Source organism: Lissotriton helveticus, chromosome 12 (genome assembly GCF_964261635.1).
Source record: "Lissotriton helveticus chromosome 12, aLisHel1.1, whole genome shotgun sequence".
Lineage (NCBI taxonomy): Eukaryota > Metazoa > Chordata > Amphibia > Caudata > Salamandridae > Lissotriton > Lissotriton helveticus.
In genome coordinates this window covers 103,775,197-103,791,489 of record NC_136073.1, presented here as the reverse complement: position 1 = coordinate 103,791,489, position 16,293 = coordinate 103,775,197, and the positions used below count along the sequence as shown (strand labels likewise).

At 42.9% G+C, this 16,293-nt stretch overlaps 1 protein-coding gene across 1 annotated transcript in view; it reads right to left on the bottom strand.

The window, feature by feature from the left end:
• LOC144797963 (vomeronasal type-2 receptor 1-like) overlaps positions 1 to 10,670 on the bottom strand; it is an 88,982-nt gene extending 78,312 nt beyond the window's left edge. The window contains exon 1 of the mRNA XM_078668769.1: positions 10,023 to 10,670. Within this exon, the coding sequence (XP_078524895.1) occupies positions 10,023 to 10,670 (648 nt within the window). The remainder of the gene's footprint in view (positions 1 to 10,022) is intronic.
• Between the last annotated feature and the right edge of the window lie 5,623 nt (positions 10,671 to 16,293).

Here is a 16,293-nt window from a genome sequence, read left to right as displayed (position 1 = left end):
TAATACAACTAAGTTTCGGATCCGCAGTTGGGACTGTTACTCACAAACTGCATTGTGCATGCAAATTATTTCTGCTCTCTCACAAAACCAGGTGTACACAGAGTTCTACGAATGCACACACTCCCCTCATCCGTCAAAGCCGCAGTGGTGGCCGCTCCTTCTCCTACATCACGGCCAAGACCTGGAACGACCCATCGCTGGCAGACTTCAGGAAGAGACTCAAGACCTGGATCTTCAACTGAGACATAGCGCCTAAATAACCCTAGGGGTGATGGTGTTGCGCTTTACAAATGCTGTTTGATTGATTGATTGATTGATTGAATGCACCTCAAGTCCAATCCGACTCACTTCTTTTCTTATCACTACTCAGAAAGACACACAACTCTCTTGTCAAACTTCTTCAATTCTTTTGTCAATTGATCTCATTCCTTTGGTTCTGTGACTCAAACTCTGATCTGCTGATGTACTACGGCCCAGTCCAGCTGCACAGCTCTAACTGCTCTTCAAATGCTGGGGAACAAACACCAGTTTAAAAAGGAAACACATCTCTCTTATAAAGCAGCCAGCCAGACTACATAAGGGCCCTCCTAGGCCACAGTCTGGTGGGCTGGCAGCCACTCAGTTGCTCATTACAAATTGATAAATCCCTCTAAGGAGCAGCTTTACATCCAGCAGTGTAGCCCACAGACGGGACATGACTGGCAAGTGATGTGGCTAGCCATACTATCAGTCCATTCTGCTGCGCTTGGGGCAAGTGTAATGGTTTCACAGATGTTTTCTTCATGCAAGCGCTAAGTCTGTGAAAGAAGTGTCGATGAAAAGATCCAATTGGGAACACTTTGGAACTGGCAGTGCTACAGAACTGCTTGGACAATTTGAGCCAGGAACATGCCAGTCACACTCCTCAAGTGTCTATTAGATGGACCACAGCCCAGCAGTGTCAACTGTTCCTATCCACACCAGTAGTCAGCTCCTCCTGCAGAGCAATTCACCCCATGTTCTGAGCCAGGACTCTCCTGACATTCCAGGACAAAGCAACAGCTCTTTCTGCTTGTCATTGTACAGGCGATATCCCTATAGCTCTGGGAAGCTGGCTGTCAGGCAGACAGAACATCTGATTGTGAGGTAGTCTTGTTGTACTCTGAAGTGCACCACCTTCTTAGTCAAAAAGAACTTAGAATTGCTTGCTCAAAATCTCAAAAATTTAGCTAGCGTTGACAAACAGGAAAGCATATTCTCTTTTTGAACTTTCAGAACTGGTTTGAGTTGGTTCTCCTGTCCTTCCCAAGCTCTCTCCCAGGCTATGCCCTAGTCTAGAGGATTCTCCTGCCAGTAGGGCCATATCCAGACTGGATAAAGCACAACAGTGATACAGGGCAATGTGAGAAATATGCACCTGACCATCAATAGGCACACCAGCCAGTGATCAGAAATACAGACAAAACACTTACTCTCTTCTAAAGAACCATTCACAGCTAATAGCCTTCTGAATCATAAGGACCTAATTGAATTTCTAAAGGGAATTCTGTCTCCTCTTTCTCCAATTCAGTGTTTAGGTTGCCCCTCTAGTCTCAGAAATGTGCGTAATACACTTCAATTGCTGGTAAAGAAATATCATCTTCATCTGGTGCACATAAATGGGGCCATTGGTTTCTAAAATGGAATCTGCAGACCTGTGTCACACTGATTCACTCAAAATCTCACGTATGTAACACACAGCATACATGCACCCATATGCTCGAGAATTTAGTATAAGGCTCCTGGCTTAATTTTAGCAGCGGGACTTTATACAAGTGGGACACTAGACCGCCACTCCTGTCCAATGGGTAACACGTCTGGTCACACTAGGGTTTCCAGAAAACAGTTTACTGCCACCCCTGTGAGACATACATAAACCTGCATAAAAGAGAGCAGTCCTTTGCCACTATGGACAGGAACTTAGAGCACCCCTTCAATTCCAGGATGGATACAAGACAGGATTCATGTGAAAAGGAAGGCATAGACCTTCACTTACTTGCTAGATTAGAGTGAAGCTGAGATCCAAATTTAAAAACTGGGATACCAGCTTGTTAAAGCTGTCAGCCTTAAGGTGGTCTTTCCCCAAATGTTCTGCCTGCTTTCCTCCTATTTTGCAGGATTTTTGTTTCTGTTGGCCTTAGCACTCTGTGAATATTAACACTGCTAAGCAGTGCTAAAGTGCTTCTGCTCACACCCCTAAACAGGGATTGACTGACATCTACTTAATTGACATCTTGAACTTACTTGTAAGCCCCTTGTAGAGTGGTATACATATTCCAAGGGCCTTTAAATTAAATGCTACCAGAGGGTCTGCAGCACTTATTGTGCTACGTACCTAAGTAGCACTGTAAAACTTGTACCAGGCCTGACATTGATGCCTGAATGAAGTTTCACACTGCCTTGTTGACTCGCATTTAAAGTTTGAATCCCCCTTTGCAAATCCTTAAACTTTTATTGCACATAAGTCACCCCTAAGATAGACCCCAGGTAGCCCCTAGGGCAGGGTGCTCTGTAATTAAAAGGTAGGACTTGTACCTTTAAATTGTACGTGGCTTAGTAGTGAAAAACTCCCAAATTTGTTTCTCACTCCTGTGAGGCCTAACTCTCCCATAGGATAACATTGGGAATTCCGAATTACATTTAATAAGCTATAATTCCTAATTGAGAGGAGGTGAATCTGTCTTGTTTGGTACCTGTAGAATTGCAATGATAAAGGAAAGGCCGGATTTTTCATTGCAGTTTTGAAAAAAACGCTTTCAGAATGTTAGCATTTTCCTGTCCTTGGCCCTTTATGCCTGCAGCCTGTCTTGGGTCATGTGCCTGGGCATAGCTGACAGTAGCCTTTGTGTATTCCTCCTAGACAGCCAGACACAATGGTAGCTTAGGTGTGTCTCAATGGGCCATCGCTGGCAGGATGGGAGGGAGGAGCTGGGCAGAGCTGCACTTATATCTGAATAGGCTGTGCCCTGTCAACATATACATTGAGTCTCGAGCCAGGGCAGGAAGGGAGGACCCCTGTGCACTTCAATTGCCTGTCTTCAAAGTCTTACCCACTTCAAAAGACACCATTGGATATAACAACTGGACCTCACACCCACCACCTCAGTGCATGTCTGAACTTGAGGATACCCTACCAGAAAGAAGGACTGCCTTGCTGCTGAAGGACTGCCGCTCTGCTGGACTGCTGCTCTGTAAGAATTGCTGCACTGCTGTACTGACCCTACGGCCTACTACCTTCTTGCCTTGATGAGAAGGACTGGACCTGCATCACTTAAACCCAGAACCAAGAGTGACTCCAAGGGCTAGTTGGTTGTACTCCTGAACTGAAGCCTCAGGGACATAACAGGCTTCCAGAAACCTTGCATCTACTTCTAGACTCTGCCACCTATGTGTCGGCCATGCCAAGTGGTGCCATCACAGTCCTGGGCCTTTGGAAGTGGGCCAAAGGTGCTTAACAACAGAATCAATGCACATTCTTGCCTGAGCGATGCATCCTCTAGACAAACTGATGTATCTCCTTGGCTGAGCAGCGCATCCTCGAGCAGAACAAACGCATTGTCGCAGTTGTGTGTATTGGACTTGGCAAAGGAGGTCCACATCACCCTCGCATCTTCCGAACTGATGCATCGCTGACAGCGCAGCACATCTCAAACATAGATTTTTGCATCACTTGATGATAGCATCTCCACGAGGATGGCAGACTTTGCAACGCAGCCTCTCAGCACTTCAGGGCCAACCCATCACTTCGACAGCACACCACATCCTTTACATATTGACTTTGCATCAGCAACCCGTCGACAGGATCCTCGACTATGATGCATCAGGGTCTCAAGTCGCAGTTTTTCCGCATCTCGGAACCGATGCATCGCCTAGACTGAACAATGCTTCTCCAGTGTGGATCCATGCAACAGTCCATAACCAGGATTTAAGGTACTTTTGTTCAGTTTTGGTCCCTGTTGCCGGCCTAAACTCATTCACAGTTGACCTTAATTTTTTTACGTTGTCCTTGTCCGGTGCAACCAGATATCACTCCTGATGCTCTGTACTTTTTGGTGCTATTTTTACTTAAAACTTTAAAAATAAATAACTCCAGTTCTCCTTTTTGGATTTTCACATTTTTGGTGTCATATCATTTATTACAATGTACATCATTTTTATAAATTGGTTTGGGAGTTTTCTTGTGTTGTGTTTTCTCTTTATTACTATTTGTGTGCTGCATAAATACTTTATACATTTCCTCTAAGTTAAGCTTGACTGCTTTTTGTGCCAACCTACCCAGGGTTAAGCACAGGTTATTTTAGTGACTTTTTGTGGTTCACCCTTTAAGGGACTATGGGTGTTTCCTCACACAGCCAACAACCAAATGTTTCACACATATTTTCACAGTTGAGTGCACAGGGCAGAAGACATGACTAAACCATGCAAGGGAGATTCCCATACCAACAAACGCCCTCCCAGTTCAGACTACCGGGAACCTAACTCTAACATTGGGGAAGTCCCTGTATTGGGTTTTCAGTGGAGAAGCCCATCTTTATTTCCATGGCTCATACCAGCTTTATGGTGTACTATGAAATTCAGGCCTAGTAGTGAGTCAGATCATCTCAAGTACTATTCCTTTGTCTGAGGATTCCTTTTGTTCAATGAAGAGTTCAGCAGAGGTGATTGATTAGTGCTCCCTTCAATTCCTCAAAAATGTTCTAACATTCTTCAGTTCAGTTCACCTTCGCTGGGTGCTTCTTCAATGTCAAATCTGTCAAAGGGACAACTATGGTCTCATAGTTAGGTACTTAATTCCTGCAGTAACCAGTGAGTTGTAAAAATGCCTTCACTTGAGTCTGGGTAGTATACACCTCCACTTCAGCACGGACTGAATCTTAGCATCCAGTTGGCAAATCTTTCTGTTAATCATTTAATGCCCAAGCTAGGTGACAACAAAATGACTCATATGGCACATGGTTATCTTTATGACCAGTGCCATTCCCTGTATTTAACCAGGACCTATTGTAAGTGCCTTAGAAGGTTTTGCTTCACCCGACTCGTGTATTGTGTTGTAAATTTCCTAAGGCCAATCGCATAGTCCACCATATCTATCTGAGGGGGCTCAGGAGTTCTCACCCACACTTTGCTGATCAAAGTGAGTGGCCCCTACACTTGCAGCCAAATGCATCAACAGATGGAATTACGATTCCTAAATACCAATTTTTGAGGAATCGCTATTTAGGAATCGCAAAAGCCTATGCATGTAGGAATCGCTATAAAAATAGCGATTCCTACACATTCCTTAATTGCGACTTCGCAATTTGCGAATCGCAATTAAGGAATACCTCCCCATTCATTTGCCCATAGAAATGAATGGGAAGACATTCTCAAATTGCGATTCTCAATTAGAGAATCGCAAATTGAGATTGCAATTTCAAGGGTGCCAGGTTGTCAAAAGGACACCCAGTTGCACCCCTGAAATTGATCTGTGCACATATGTTGCGCACACACATGCCCTAAGGGCATGTGTGTGCGCGACATGAAACTTTGAAAAATGCACAAAAGTGCATATTTCAAAGTTTTTGCAAATTTCCATGAAGTTCAACTTCTCGGTAATTTGCTACTCCTATTAGCGAAATCGCTACATTTTTTACTTTGATGCATTGCATTTAAGGAATCTTAATTTGGGATTCCTTAAATGCAATCGCAATTTAAGGAATCTCAATTTAGAGATTCCTTAAATTGCGATTTTTGCATTTGGGATGATGCATCCCAAATGCAAAAATACCGGTCGCAAATTCTGAGAATCTGCCCGTTTGCGACCGTTTTTTAGCTTGATGCATGTGGCTGTTGATATCTAAACAGAAACTCACATTGGCTAAACCCCACACCCTTAGAAAATACAAGATATGGAAAAGCAAGCCCACTTCCTCCTGAGATTCTCAGGTTAGGTTTACATCATGGTCTTAAGTGTTTCGTTAAGCCTCTAAATGAGATTATGGCTGGTACACTTTGGAGAAGTGGTATGTCACAGCAGTTCGCTACCTAATTTATTACATTTAAGGCAAGATTAAATCAATTTCAATCACTGTCTTTGGAAATTCTACCTTAGAAAAGATTCCTAGGAGAGCCGTAGCTATCACTTTTGAAGTTGTGCTCCTCAGAAGTACTGACTCGGGATACCTGGTGGTATGGTCCACCAAAACAAAGATATACAAGTTGCCTGATACATAGATGAGTTGAATTGACTAATCATGTCTATGTCAATGCACTCCAATGCATCACCTACAACTGGTTGAGGCACTAATGGTGCATTGGTCTTACCTCTAGATTTATCACTCTACTGGCAAGTAGTAGAGTTCTTACATAATCTCTGTCTGTCTCTGTATATCCCTGGTTAGTTATATCTATTTTTTCCGGGGTTTTTCTAATGTCCGAGGCTCCAACCAAGGGCACCTCATGGGCCAGTGACAGCATGATGTTCCTGTGCACTACTGGAACCTCTAACCTTTTGCTAGCACTTGGCCTAGAATCCAACAGCTCACTATTCAGATGGCCATTCTCCTAGCCAGTATACCTTCTTTCAACGACTCCTTTCGTAACCTGCTCCTGCGCTTCCTTACGAAGACCCACAAATGTAGGGCACTCTAAATGTACCTAGTATATTTATTTCCAGGTAGGGCTTTCAGCATATAATAGCTCTTGCAACTCTGGCAGTGGCCAGATTCCAAAACCTAATCTGCTCAGGTATCTCACTCTCTTCTCCATTTTGAGCAGTGGCAGTAGATGCTATGGTCAGTGCCTTCTCATACATGCTGACTTCTTTGTCCTGGCCTCTTCCAATCAGAGGGGGGGACTCCAGTCTCATCCTGAGATTGTTATCCCCTTCCATGCTCATGACGTCATGCAGTACACGGCTTGTGTGCTCATGACGAGCTGAGCTCGTCATGAACCATGGGATTCAAAGATCAGCAGCACAGAGGATGAGCAGCCTGTGGCCTTGTCAGCAAAGCTGATACTGTCCAAATCATATTTAGTACTGGTCCTGTTACAAACCAGGGACAATCAGATCATTGTCCAAAATACTTTAAGCACGTTGCTTCTTTCTCACCCCTATAACAACCATGGTTGTCTTGCATTTGATTTCCACCTCAACCAGGCAAATGCATTGTCCATGTCCTCTTCCCTGGTGACTAAGCCTGTGCCACTAGACCAGGAACATCTGGTCTCATCCGGTCTCGAGGGACGCCGAGTAGGTAAACCAGCAGGGAGAGAATCGTGGCAAATAATATCGCGGGTCTCCTATACCCCGATCTGCCCATGAGGCTCAGCACAGCCTAACAAAAAATAATGACTGATACTGTTATGTCGTATGTATAGGATCTTATTTAATCTAATTGCTCATTGATAGACAATTTTTCACGCTACACTATCGAGTGGTACCCACAGGGCTGGTCCCTGTGTTGTCCTGAAGAAGAGCTTAGGGGTACAGCTCGAAACATATTGGCACTCTACTAGGGCTCTTGACTCATTGAAATACCAGGAATACCTAGAGACCCACCCCGCTTTTAATATATCAACTAGGAGCAAGAATAAATCAATTCCGCCCACTAGTTAGGTATTTTTAATCCACAACACTCCACCCACACTCATCACCGCACCACACATAGTTCCTCACTTTAAGTGCTCCTACGTATTTCGCAAGTCGTAGCACGCCTCAACCCGCAGCGGGTTGGGATGACCCCAATAATGAAGTATGTCACCGTGAGGAAACTCCGGTGAGTGAGGGGACTCAAGAAAAAGGATATTTGTTCCTTTTAAGATTACATCTATCACTGATAGTAATCTGCTCTACGGGCTAGGTTCTCTATCCGGCATTCTGTATTTTGGTTTCTCATGCAACAGAGGTGTAGAAAGAACAAAGAGAAGTGCAGAACGAGGCACTTGAGGTGCAGAAAGAAGCAAGAGCAGTGCATAAAAAACCAACAGAGGTGCAAAAAGAGGCAGGAGGGCTGCAGAAAGAGGTGGGAGAGGTGCACAAATAGGCAAGAGAGGTACAGAAAGAGGCTGGTGGGGTGCAGAAAGAAGGAAGAGAAGTGCAGAAAGAGGCAAGAGAATTGCTGAAAGAAGCAACAGAGGTGTACAAAGAAGCAATAAAAGTACAGAAAGAGGCAAGTGAGGTGCAGAAACAGGCAAGAGAAATGCACAAAGAGGCAAGAGAGGAGCAGAAAGTGGCAAGAGAGCTGCAGACACAAGCAAGAGAAGTGCAGAAAGAGGCAAGAGAATTGCTGAAAGAAGCAACAGAGGTGTCGAAAGAACCAAGAGAAGTGCAGAAAGAGGCACATGAGGTACAGAAAGAAGCAAGAGCAGTGCAGAAAGAACCAACAGAGGTGCAAAAAGAGGCAACAGGGGTGCAGAAAGAGGTAGGAGAGGTGCACAAAGAGGCAACAGAGGCACAGAAAGAGGCAGGAGCGGTGCATAAAGAAGGAAGAGAAGTACAGAAAGAGGCAAGAGAATTGCTGAAAGAAGCAACAGAGGTGTGAGAAAGAAGCAATAGAAGTACAGAAAGAGGTAAGTGAGGTACAGAAAGAAGCAAGAGAAGTGCAGAAAGAACCAATAGAGGTGGAAAAAGAGGCAAGAGGGGTGCAGAAAAAAGTTAGGTGAGGTGCACAAAGAGACAAGAGAGGTACAGAAAAAAGGAAGAGAAGTGCAGAAAGAAGCAAGAGAGGTGCTGAAAGAGGCGCAAAGGGTGCAGAAAGAGCAAATAAAGTGCAGAAAGAACCAACAGAGATACAGAAAGAGGCAAGAGACGTGCAGAAACTGGTAGGAAAGGTACAGAAGGAGGCAAGAGACGTGCAGAAAGAGGCAAGAGGGGAGCAGAAAGAAGCCAGTGAGGTGTACAGAGGCAACAGAGGTGCATAAAGATGTAAGAGAGGTGCAGAAACAAGCAAAAGAAGTGCAGAAAGGGGCAAGAGGATTACTGAAAGAAGCAACAGAGGTGTGGAAAGAAGCAAGAGAAGTGTGGAAAGAGGCAAGTGAAGTGCAGAAAGAGGCAAGCGAGGTGCAGAAAATGGCAAGAGAACAGCAGAAAGAGGCAAGATGGATTAAAAAAGGGAAGAAGGGTGCAGAAAGAAGCTAGTGAGGTGCAGAAAGAAGTAAGAGCAGTGCAGAAAGAACCAACCAAGGTGCAAAAAGAAGTCAATTTGAATTGATTTGAATTTTAAAATTTATAGAGCGCATCAATCACCCCATAAGGGTATCTCTGCGCTAAGACTCCATGGCACTCCGTCAGACAGATAAGAAAGGCATAGATTTCAATTGTCTTCTGAAAGTCAGGAGGTCAGGGCACTGTCGCAAGCAAATAGGGAGACTGTTCCAAAGCCAAGGGCCAAGATGGAAAAGGCATTGCCTTCTTTTTGTGATTTTCTAAAACGAGGAACCTTTATTAGGGCTTTATCTCCAGATCGAAGCGAATTATTGGGCACATAGTTTACACATTTCTCACTCAGGTAGCTAGGACCTAGTTTGTAGACAGCTTTAAAGGCCATACAACAGATTTTAAAATGTATCTTCTTACGTATGGGCAGCCAATGTAGCTTCTCAAGCAAAGGGAGAGAGGCTGGTGGCATTCAGCTGCAGATAATTTTTTTTCATCCACTGTGCTACAGATTTCATACCATTGCCAAAGATGGTTTGGAAGTTAGGGTCAGATTTGTCTAGAGGCAGGAGTATCTGGGTACCATCCGCATAAGTTATGGGGATGAATCCCAGTTTTCTCAATAGTCTAGCCAGGGGCGCCACTTAAATGTTGAACAAAGTAGGGCTCAGGCATGAGCCCTGGGGGATGCCCTTGGTGACTGTTGAGGTTTTGGAATGGTAAAAACCCAAGTTAACGCTCTGAGTTCTATTTGTAAGAAAGTCGGTTAGCCATTCCAGAGCAAGACCAGTGATACCTATATCACTCAGTCTCCTCAGCAAGATTTGATGTGATATGGTGCCAATACTGCTGAAATGTCAAGCAGTACCAACAGTACCGCCTGACCCTTATCCAGAAGCATTCTGATAGTATCTGTAACTGCCACTAGAGATGACTCTGTACTATATCTGTGTCTAAAGCCAGATTGAGAGGGATCCCAACTATTAGTGGTTTCAATGTAATTAGAGAGGTGTGTGTTAACATGCTTTTCAAGGATTTTAGTGTGAAGAGGAAGCAGAGAGATAGGACGATAGTTTGTTATGTCTTCAGAGGGAAGTTTTGGGTTCTTTTTAATCTGCAGAATCTGTGCAGCTTTCCAGGCTGGAGGAAGGACTCCTTCTGTCAGAGAGCGGTTAAGAATATTGCAGGTGGGGTTGGCAAGCTGTTTTGTCAAAGTGCATGTTACTTTGGCCGGGATCAGGTCTAACGGGGATCCAGACTTGGCATTTTTGAGGTGCAATTCTATCTCTTCTATCGTAAGAAAAGGAAAATTGTCAAGTGTGTTATTTGCTAAAGAGGTTGATTCAAGCTCCATGTCCACTGTAGAATGGAGATTACCAGTCAGAATGATGTTGTTATTGATCAAGTCAATTTTCTCAACGAAGTAACTAGCAATGCTATCACACTGTGTGAGGGTATAGAGAATGTAACACAGGCTGATGGACTGGTGAAGGATTTTAGGGTTTGGTAAAGGCATTTCTGCGAACTTCCAGCTTGTAGGAGAGTGTCTGCTATACGGGTTATCTTGGCATTTTTAAGATTGCAATGATACTGCTTGAGAGCCTCTCTCTATTTTTTTTATCGACAGAGTGTTGGGAATGACCCCAAAGGCGCTCTAATCTTTTACACACACCTTTTTCCAGTTGCAGGGCGACAGAACCCCATGGTGCCTGATGTCGCTTAGCTATAGAAGGCCATTTTTTTAGGGGGGCTAAACTATCTAATGTAGCCAATAAATTAACGTTGAATGAGGCCATGTGGTCCTTCAAGTTATCAGAATCCTTGTGATCAGGTGGACAGAAAGTATCTGAAAACGCTCAGGAGAGATCAGATTCCATTTCCTATACTCTTTACTAAGTAAGTATTTAGGGCAGGGAGGAGCCTTGTTGTTGTTCATTTGAAATACTACCATCGAGTGATCAGACAAAATCAGAGGGGTCGTGGCCATTTAAGATATATCAGGGGAATTTGTTAAGATGATATCTAGAGTATGCCCTGCCTGGTGAGTGAGATCATTGTTTATGGCAATAAGGTTAAGAGCTGCCAGCTCCGCAAGAAAAGATGAAGTTTCTTGGTTATCTAAGAACTCACTATGAATATTGAAGTCGCCAAGAAGCAAAACATTTTTGGATGCGATGACGTGAGGGGCAATGAATTCAATGAGCTGCGAGGAGATGTTGGTAAGGGGTCCTGGAGGGCGGTATACGAATGCTCCTTTCATGTTGAAATTGTCCTGTAGATTAAAACTAAAGACCATTACTTCTAATTGGTCATTACTCATTCGATCTACAATGGAAATATTCACCGAGTTTTTATAAACTCTGGCTATCCCTCCCCCATTCCTGTGTTCTCTGTCGAGTTTTAGGATATGATAATTATCGGGGCTTGCCACTGCACTATCCGGGTTAGAATGGGGTTTAATCCATGTTTCTGCGAGAAATCCTAAAAGGGGATTATTAGAAGTCAAAAGGTCCCATATGTTGGTGACATGTTTAGGCAATGACCTTACATTGGCCAGGAAGCAGTTCCGGTTATCGACATCCGCTCTAGTATATTGTTTGAATTCTTTCAGATGGCGATTCTGCTTTAAATTGGATATGTTACCTTCAGCATGAGTATGAGTATACCCGCATTGAAATTTGCATGTATAACAGGAGAAAGGTCCTTCAACTAATGAAGCGTAGGGCAAATAACTTGTGTTGAGGTAGCTGTAATAATATTAGCACTCTATAACCCCACCAACTCCTCTCTAGAATACGTAATGGAGGCAGACATGATTCCCACCTGGGATGGCGGGGGGCAGGAGCGGTACAGAAAAAGGTGGAAGAGGTGCACAAAGAGGCGAGAGAGGTACAGAAAGAGGCAGGAGGGGTGCAGAAAAAGCAAGAAAAGTGCGGAAAGAACCAACAGAAGTGCACAAAGAAACAAAAGAGATGTAGTAAGACACAAGAGAGGTACAGAAACAAGTGAGAGAAGTGTATAAAGAAGCAACCGAGATGTAATAAGGGGGAAGTGGAGTAGAGAAAGAGGCAAGAGGGATACAGAAAGAAACAAGAGAGGTGCAGAAAGAGGGAAGAGGGGTGCAGAAAGAGGAAATAGTGGTGTGAAAGAGGCATGAGGGTTGCAGAAAATACCAGCAGAAATGCAGAAAGAGTCAAGAGAGGCGCAGAATGAAGCAAGAGTGGTTTACACACCATTAGTACCAATTTAATACCCATATTTAGCAATAAGTAACAGGTGACCATTCTAGGTTTGCTCAGGGCCTTCCACCAAGCTGTAACATTTGTTGCTGAAGTTTTGGTAACGTTTGAGCCGTTTGAGCTAGAAATAATGTTTTTTTTGTACAAATATGCAGATTATGCAGCAGATGAGGGATTATGTGGCAAATGCGGTAAGTGTATAATTGTGCAAAAGTCGGTGCAGCTAAACAGTCAATAATTCCAGTGGCCCTACTCATAACTCTGACTAGGTCCAGAAGTGCTCCTCAGTGGTTCCTTCTTGTTTTTGTCTCATTGAGTTCATAGTTTGGCTTCTATGGAAATGATGAAGGCTAAACCTGAGGTTACAACTTCACAACACAGACTATCATATCACACAATTAATCCCCATAATACATAATCCTACTCTACATAATTCCTACACACTTAATACCACATACTTTCTATCTACATAATTACACTGCACAACATACCCCATAATTCCACTACACACAACCTACATCCACTCTACTCCAGGAAATATTATTAAAGCACTTTTCAAAGTCAAAGTCAAAGATTTGCTTTATTCGGTTAAAATTTAAAACCATCAAAGCACAGGACAATATTTCATGATGTAAACAATCACATTACAAACAAACAGATAATATCGATAACATATTACAAATAATCAAATACTATAAATAATGCATGAACCAAATATATTACATAGCACCAACAAAGAAAGAACGCTTGGCGTACAAATATATAAATGAAATAGTTTGTCACCCATTGAGTTCACCATTTAAAATCCAAAAATTCATCAGCTAAATCATCACACCACAAATTTTCTGTTTAAAAACTACTATAGGTAAAGAGGTAAAGGGCAATTACTGCTGTAGCTGTACCTTGTTTCTTCGCCTGATGGCCCCTGTGATGTAACTAGCTACCCCGAAACACACCACTGAGGTCCCAAGCATTTGCAGGGAGGCCAATGCCGGTCTAACTTGCTCAAAGTTACAGCCCCTTAACAATGGCAAGATAAACTTCTTACGTAATGAAACATAAAAATCGCAGAAGAAAACCATATGTAAGGTATTCTGCTTTTGGGAATGATAATAGCCATGGGAGCATGTTATACTTGAACCTTAATAAAACAAACAGATGATATGGCTTGTTTATATAGGTCAAGTACAGCTGAATTTCTCTCCCTATACTCAGCATTACAAAACTCCTGACTGAATGTTTTACTAATTCCCCTTCTTCCCTCATTAACATTGCCCTGTTCAGGAACCGAGACTTTACGGCTTTAATAGCCATTTTTCCTAACACACTAGGGTTCGTAAACAAATCAGGGCTACCCAGTGAGTCCATTTGGGTTTTAATATAACGGATCCACGGGATATCAAGGGCTCTGTCTAAAGACAAACAGTCTTGGATTAGCAATTGGTTTAGGTTAGATGGCTGCTGGGCCCAGATTCTCAACCAACCTAATAATGGGGCCACAGCAATCTGGTCTGAAATATAACCAACACCGAGGTCCTCATGAATATTAAAAGTTACAGCAGAAGCTTGGAGCGACAACAACTTTCGTAAAAAGACACTTTCTGCTGTTTGAATTTCGCTAACATCTGTGTAACCCCATACCTCGCTCCCATATAGCACTATTGGGACACACTTAGCGTTATAAATTTTCATGAGAGCCGGGAGTGGTTTAGAACCTAACCGTTTTGCAAACCCTAACAGTGCCCCAGATGCCCTGGCAAGGGTATTCTTTTTATGAGCACGCTGCGTGACCCAAGACCTTCTATCGTCAAAAAGTATCCCTAAATATGGAAAGGCTGGGACTTTGATGAGCTCCATCCCTTTACAGATAAATGTAGCCTTCTTTGCCCATCCCCCACCTATTGACATAGAGTGTGACTTTTTAAAATTGGTAATTAAATTTAGAGAGTCCATAAAATTAATAAAACAATCTAAAAGGGATTGTAGCCCTCTTGCCGTTCTTGCCACTAAAACTGCATCGTCTGCATATAATAGTGCAGGGATCATTTTTGAGCCAGCTCTTGGGATATCCTTACAAGATGAAATTAATGCATCTCCCAAATTGTTAATATAAAGCGTAAACAGCAAGGGTGCAAGGATACATCCCTGCCTTACCCCTCGCTTAACTGGCCAAGCTTCTGGTAAACTCCCATTCTCATTATAACGGACAGCTGCCGTGGTATTCTCATGGATATCAGCCAGGAAAGATATCAATGCAGGGTCCAGCCCCATACCATAGAGGGAAGCCCATAACTTTTTTTTAATTTTTTTTATCCTCATTCTGCAATAGTAAGTATACGGAGTTTTCAGGGACCCGCTTCTCTGTTTTCTGTTCCTTCGCTGCCCCTTTTTGTGTTCTGAACGTTGGTATCGGGGAGTCTCTCTGTTCTTTATTTCAGAGGGGGGGTCCCCTTATTTCCATTCTACCTTCAATAAATGTATCCATCCTGGGGGAGATGACCAACCAGGCCACTCATACAATCACTTTGCCTGTTTATTTATTGCCATTGCATAATCATTGGACTTTGCTCTTTTCCGATATAAAGTGTAGGTCATTCTTTTAGGGGGCAGATTGGGAGACCTCCCATATTTCCCAAAAGTTGTACTTCCTTTTGGAACTCCCCTTCCTGTCCATCTTATTTATTTTATTTACGGAGGTTACCCAATCCCGATGTAGCGTGGGAGCTGAGCTTATCCAGTTAATACATATGTGTCTTCGTGCTAGCAGGATTAACATAAATAACAGGTTCTCCTCTTTTTTTGATAGGCTATTTGGACCCATGTTATTAGTCACCCCAAAGATAATAAGATCCATACTTACATCTGTTGCTCTTCTCAGTACTGTGTCTAGAGTCTTATCCACTTCCTTCCAGAATTCGTCGAGCCGGGGACACTGCCGAAACATGTGCAGGTCATGTGAAGCCCATAACTTTTGCCTGTTTACAAGGTCGAAAGCAGTGGACAAATCCATAAAAGCTAGATGTATGTCCCCCTGCTTTGCGACCGTGTACTTCCCTATAACAAGATGTAAATTAGTCATCAACAACCACAGAGGCAACCCACCAACCTGAACCAGGGGCAGACAATTAGTATTCCAAACAATAGTTCAGGAGACCAATAACAAATCACAATTATGCGATTATTCAATTGCAAACAAATTTCACTTTACAACAGGAAAAAGAAAAACCGGAAAAAGGGAAAGAGAATAAAGAGAGGGAAGGGAGACATAAATCAACACTATCAACAAAAGATTAAAAAATTATCACAAATGTATTATAAATAGTGCGCTCAAAAAATATAATTGTTGGTTTATACAAAAGTACAAGACATATAAAAGAAACCAAACATGTGGCAAACCATAATTATGTTATAGGGGAAAGGGTACAACATATACAGAACTTATGTGTCCACTAAAATTTATAAGCCACAGGTGCGTCGACGGCGTTTCAACCGCAGTCAGAGGTTTGCGGTCATCATCAGGACAGAAACATTTCATTGAGCGTCAAAGTTTATTTAAAATCCAGGCAGGATCAGTCACGTTCTTTCTGGGGGGATGAGACAATCTTTAATTGTATTATCTGTCTCATCAAATAATGGGCTATTAATTACTTTCCAGAAATGGGTACTATTTGTCAGACCACTCACTTGGGTCAGTTCATCCCAGGCCATCTATTTTAGTTGAGTTTCCTTACTTTAATTGCGTATTTATAGGCCCTTCTGGCCTCTGCAATCTTATTAGTGTCCCTAACAGACTCTTTCAACACTTCCAAAAGAGCCGTATGTGCAGTAATACAAGCTTGGTCAAACCAAATTTAAAATTTCTTAGGCCTTGGTTTACCACACTGAGCCAGATTTACCCGC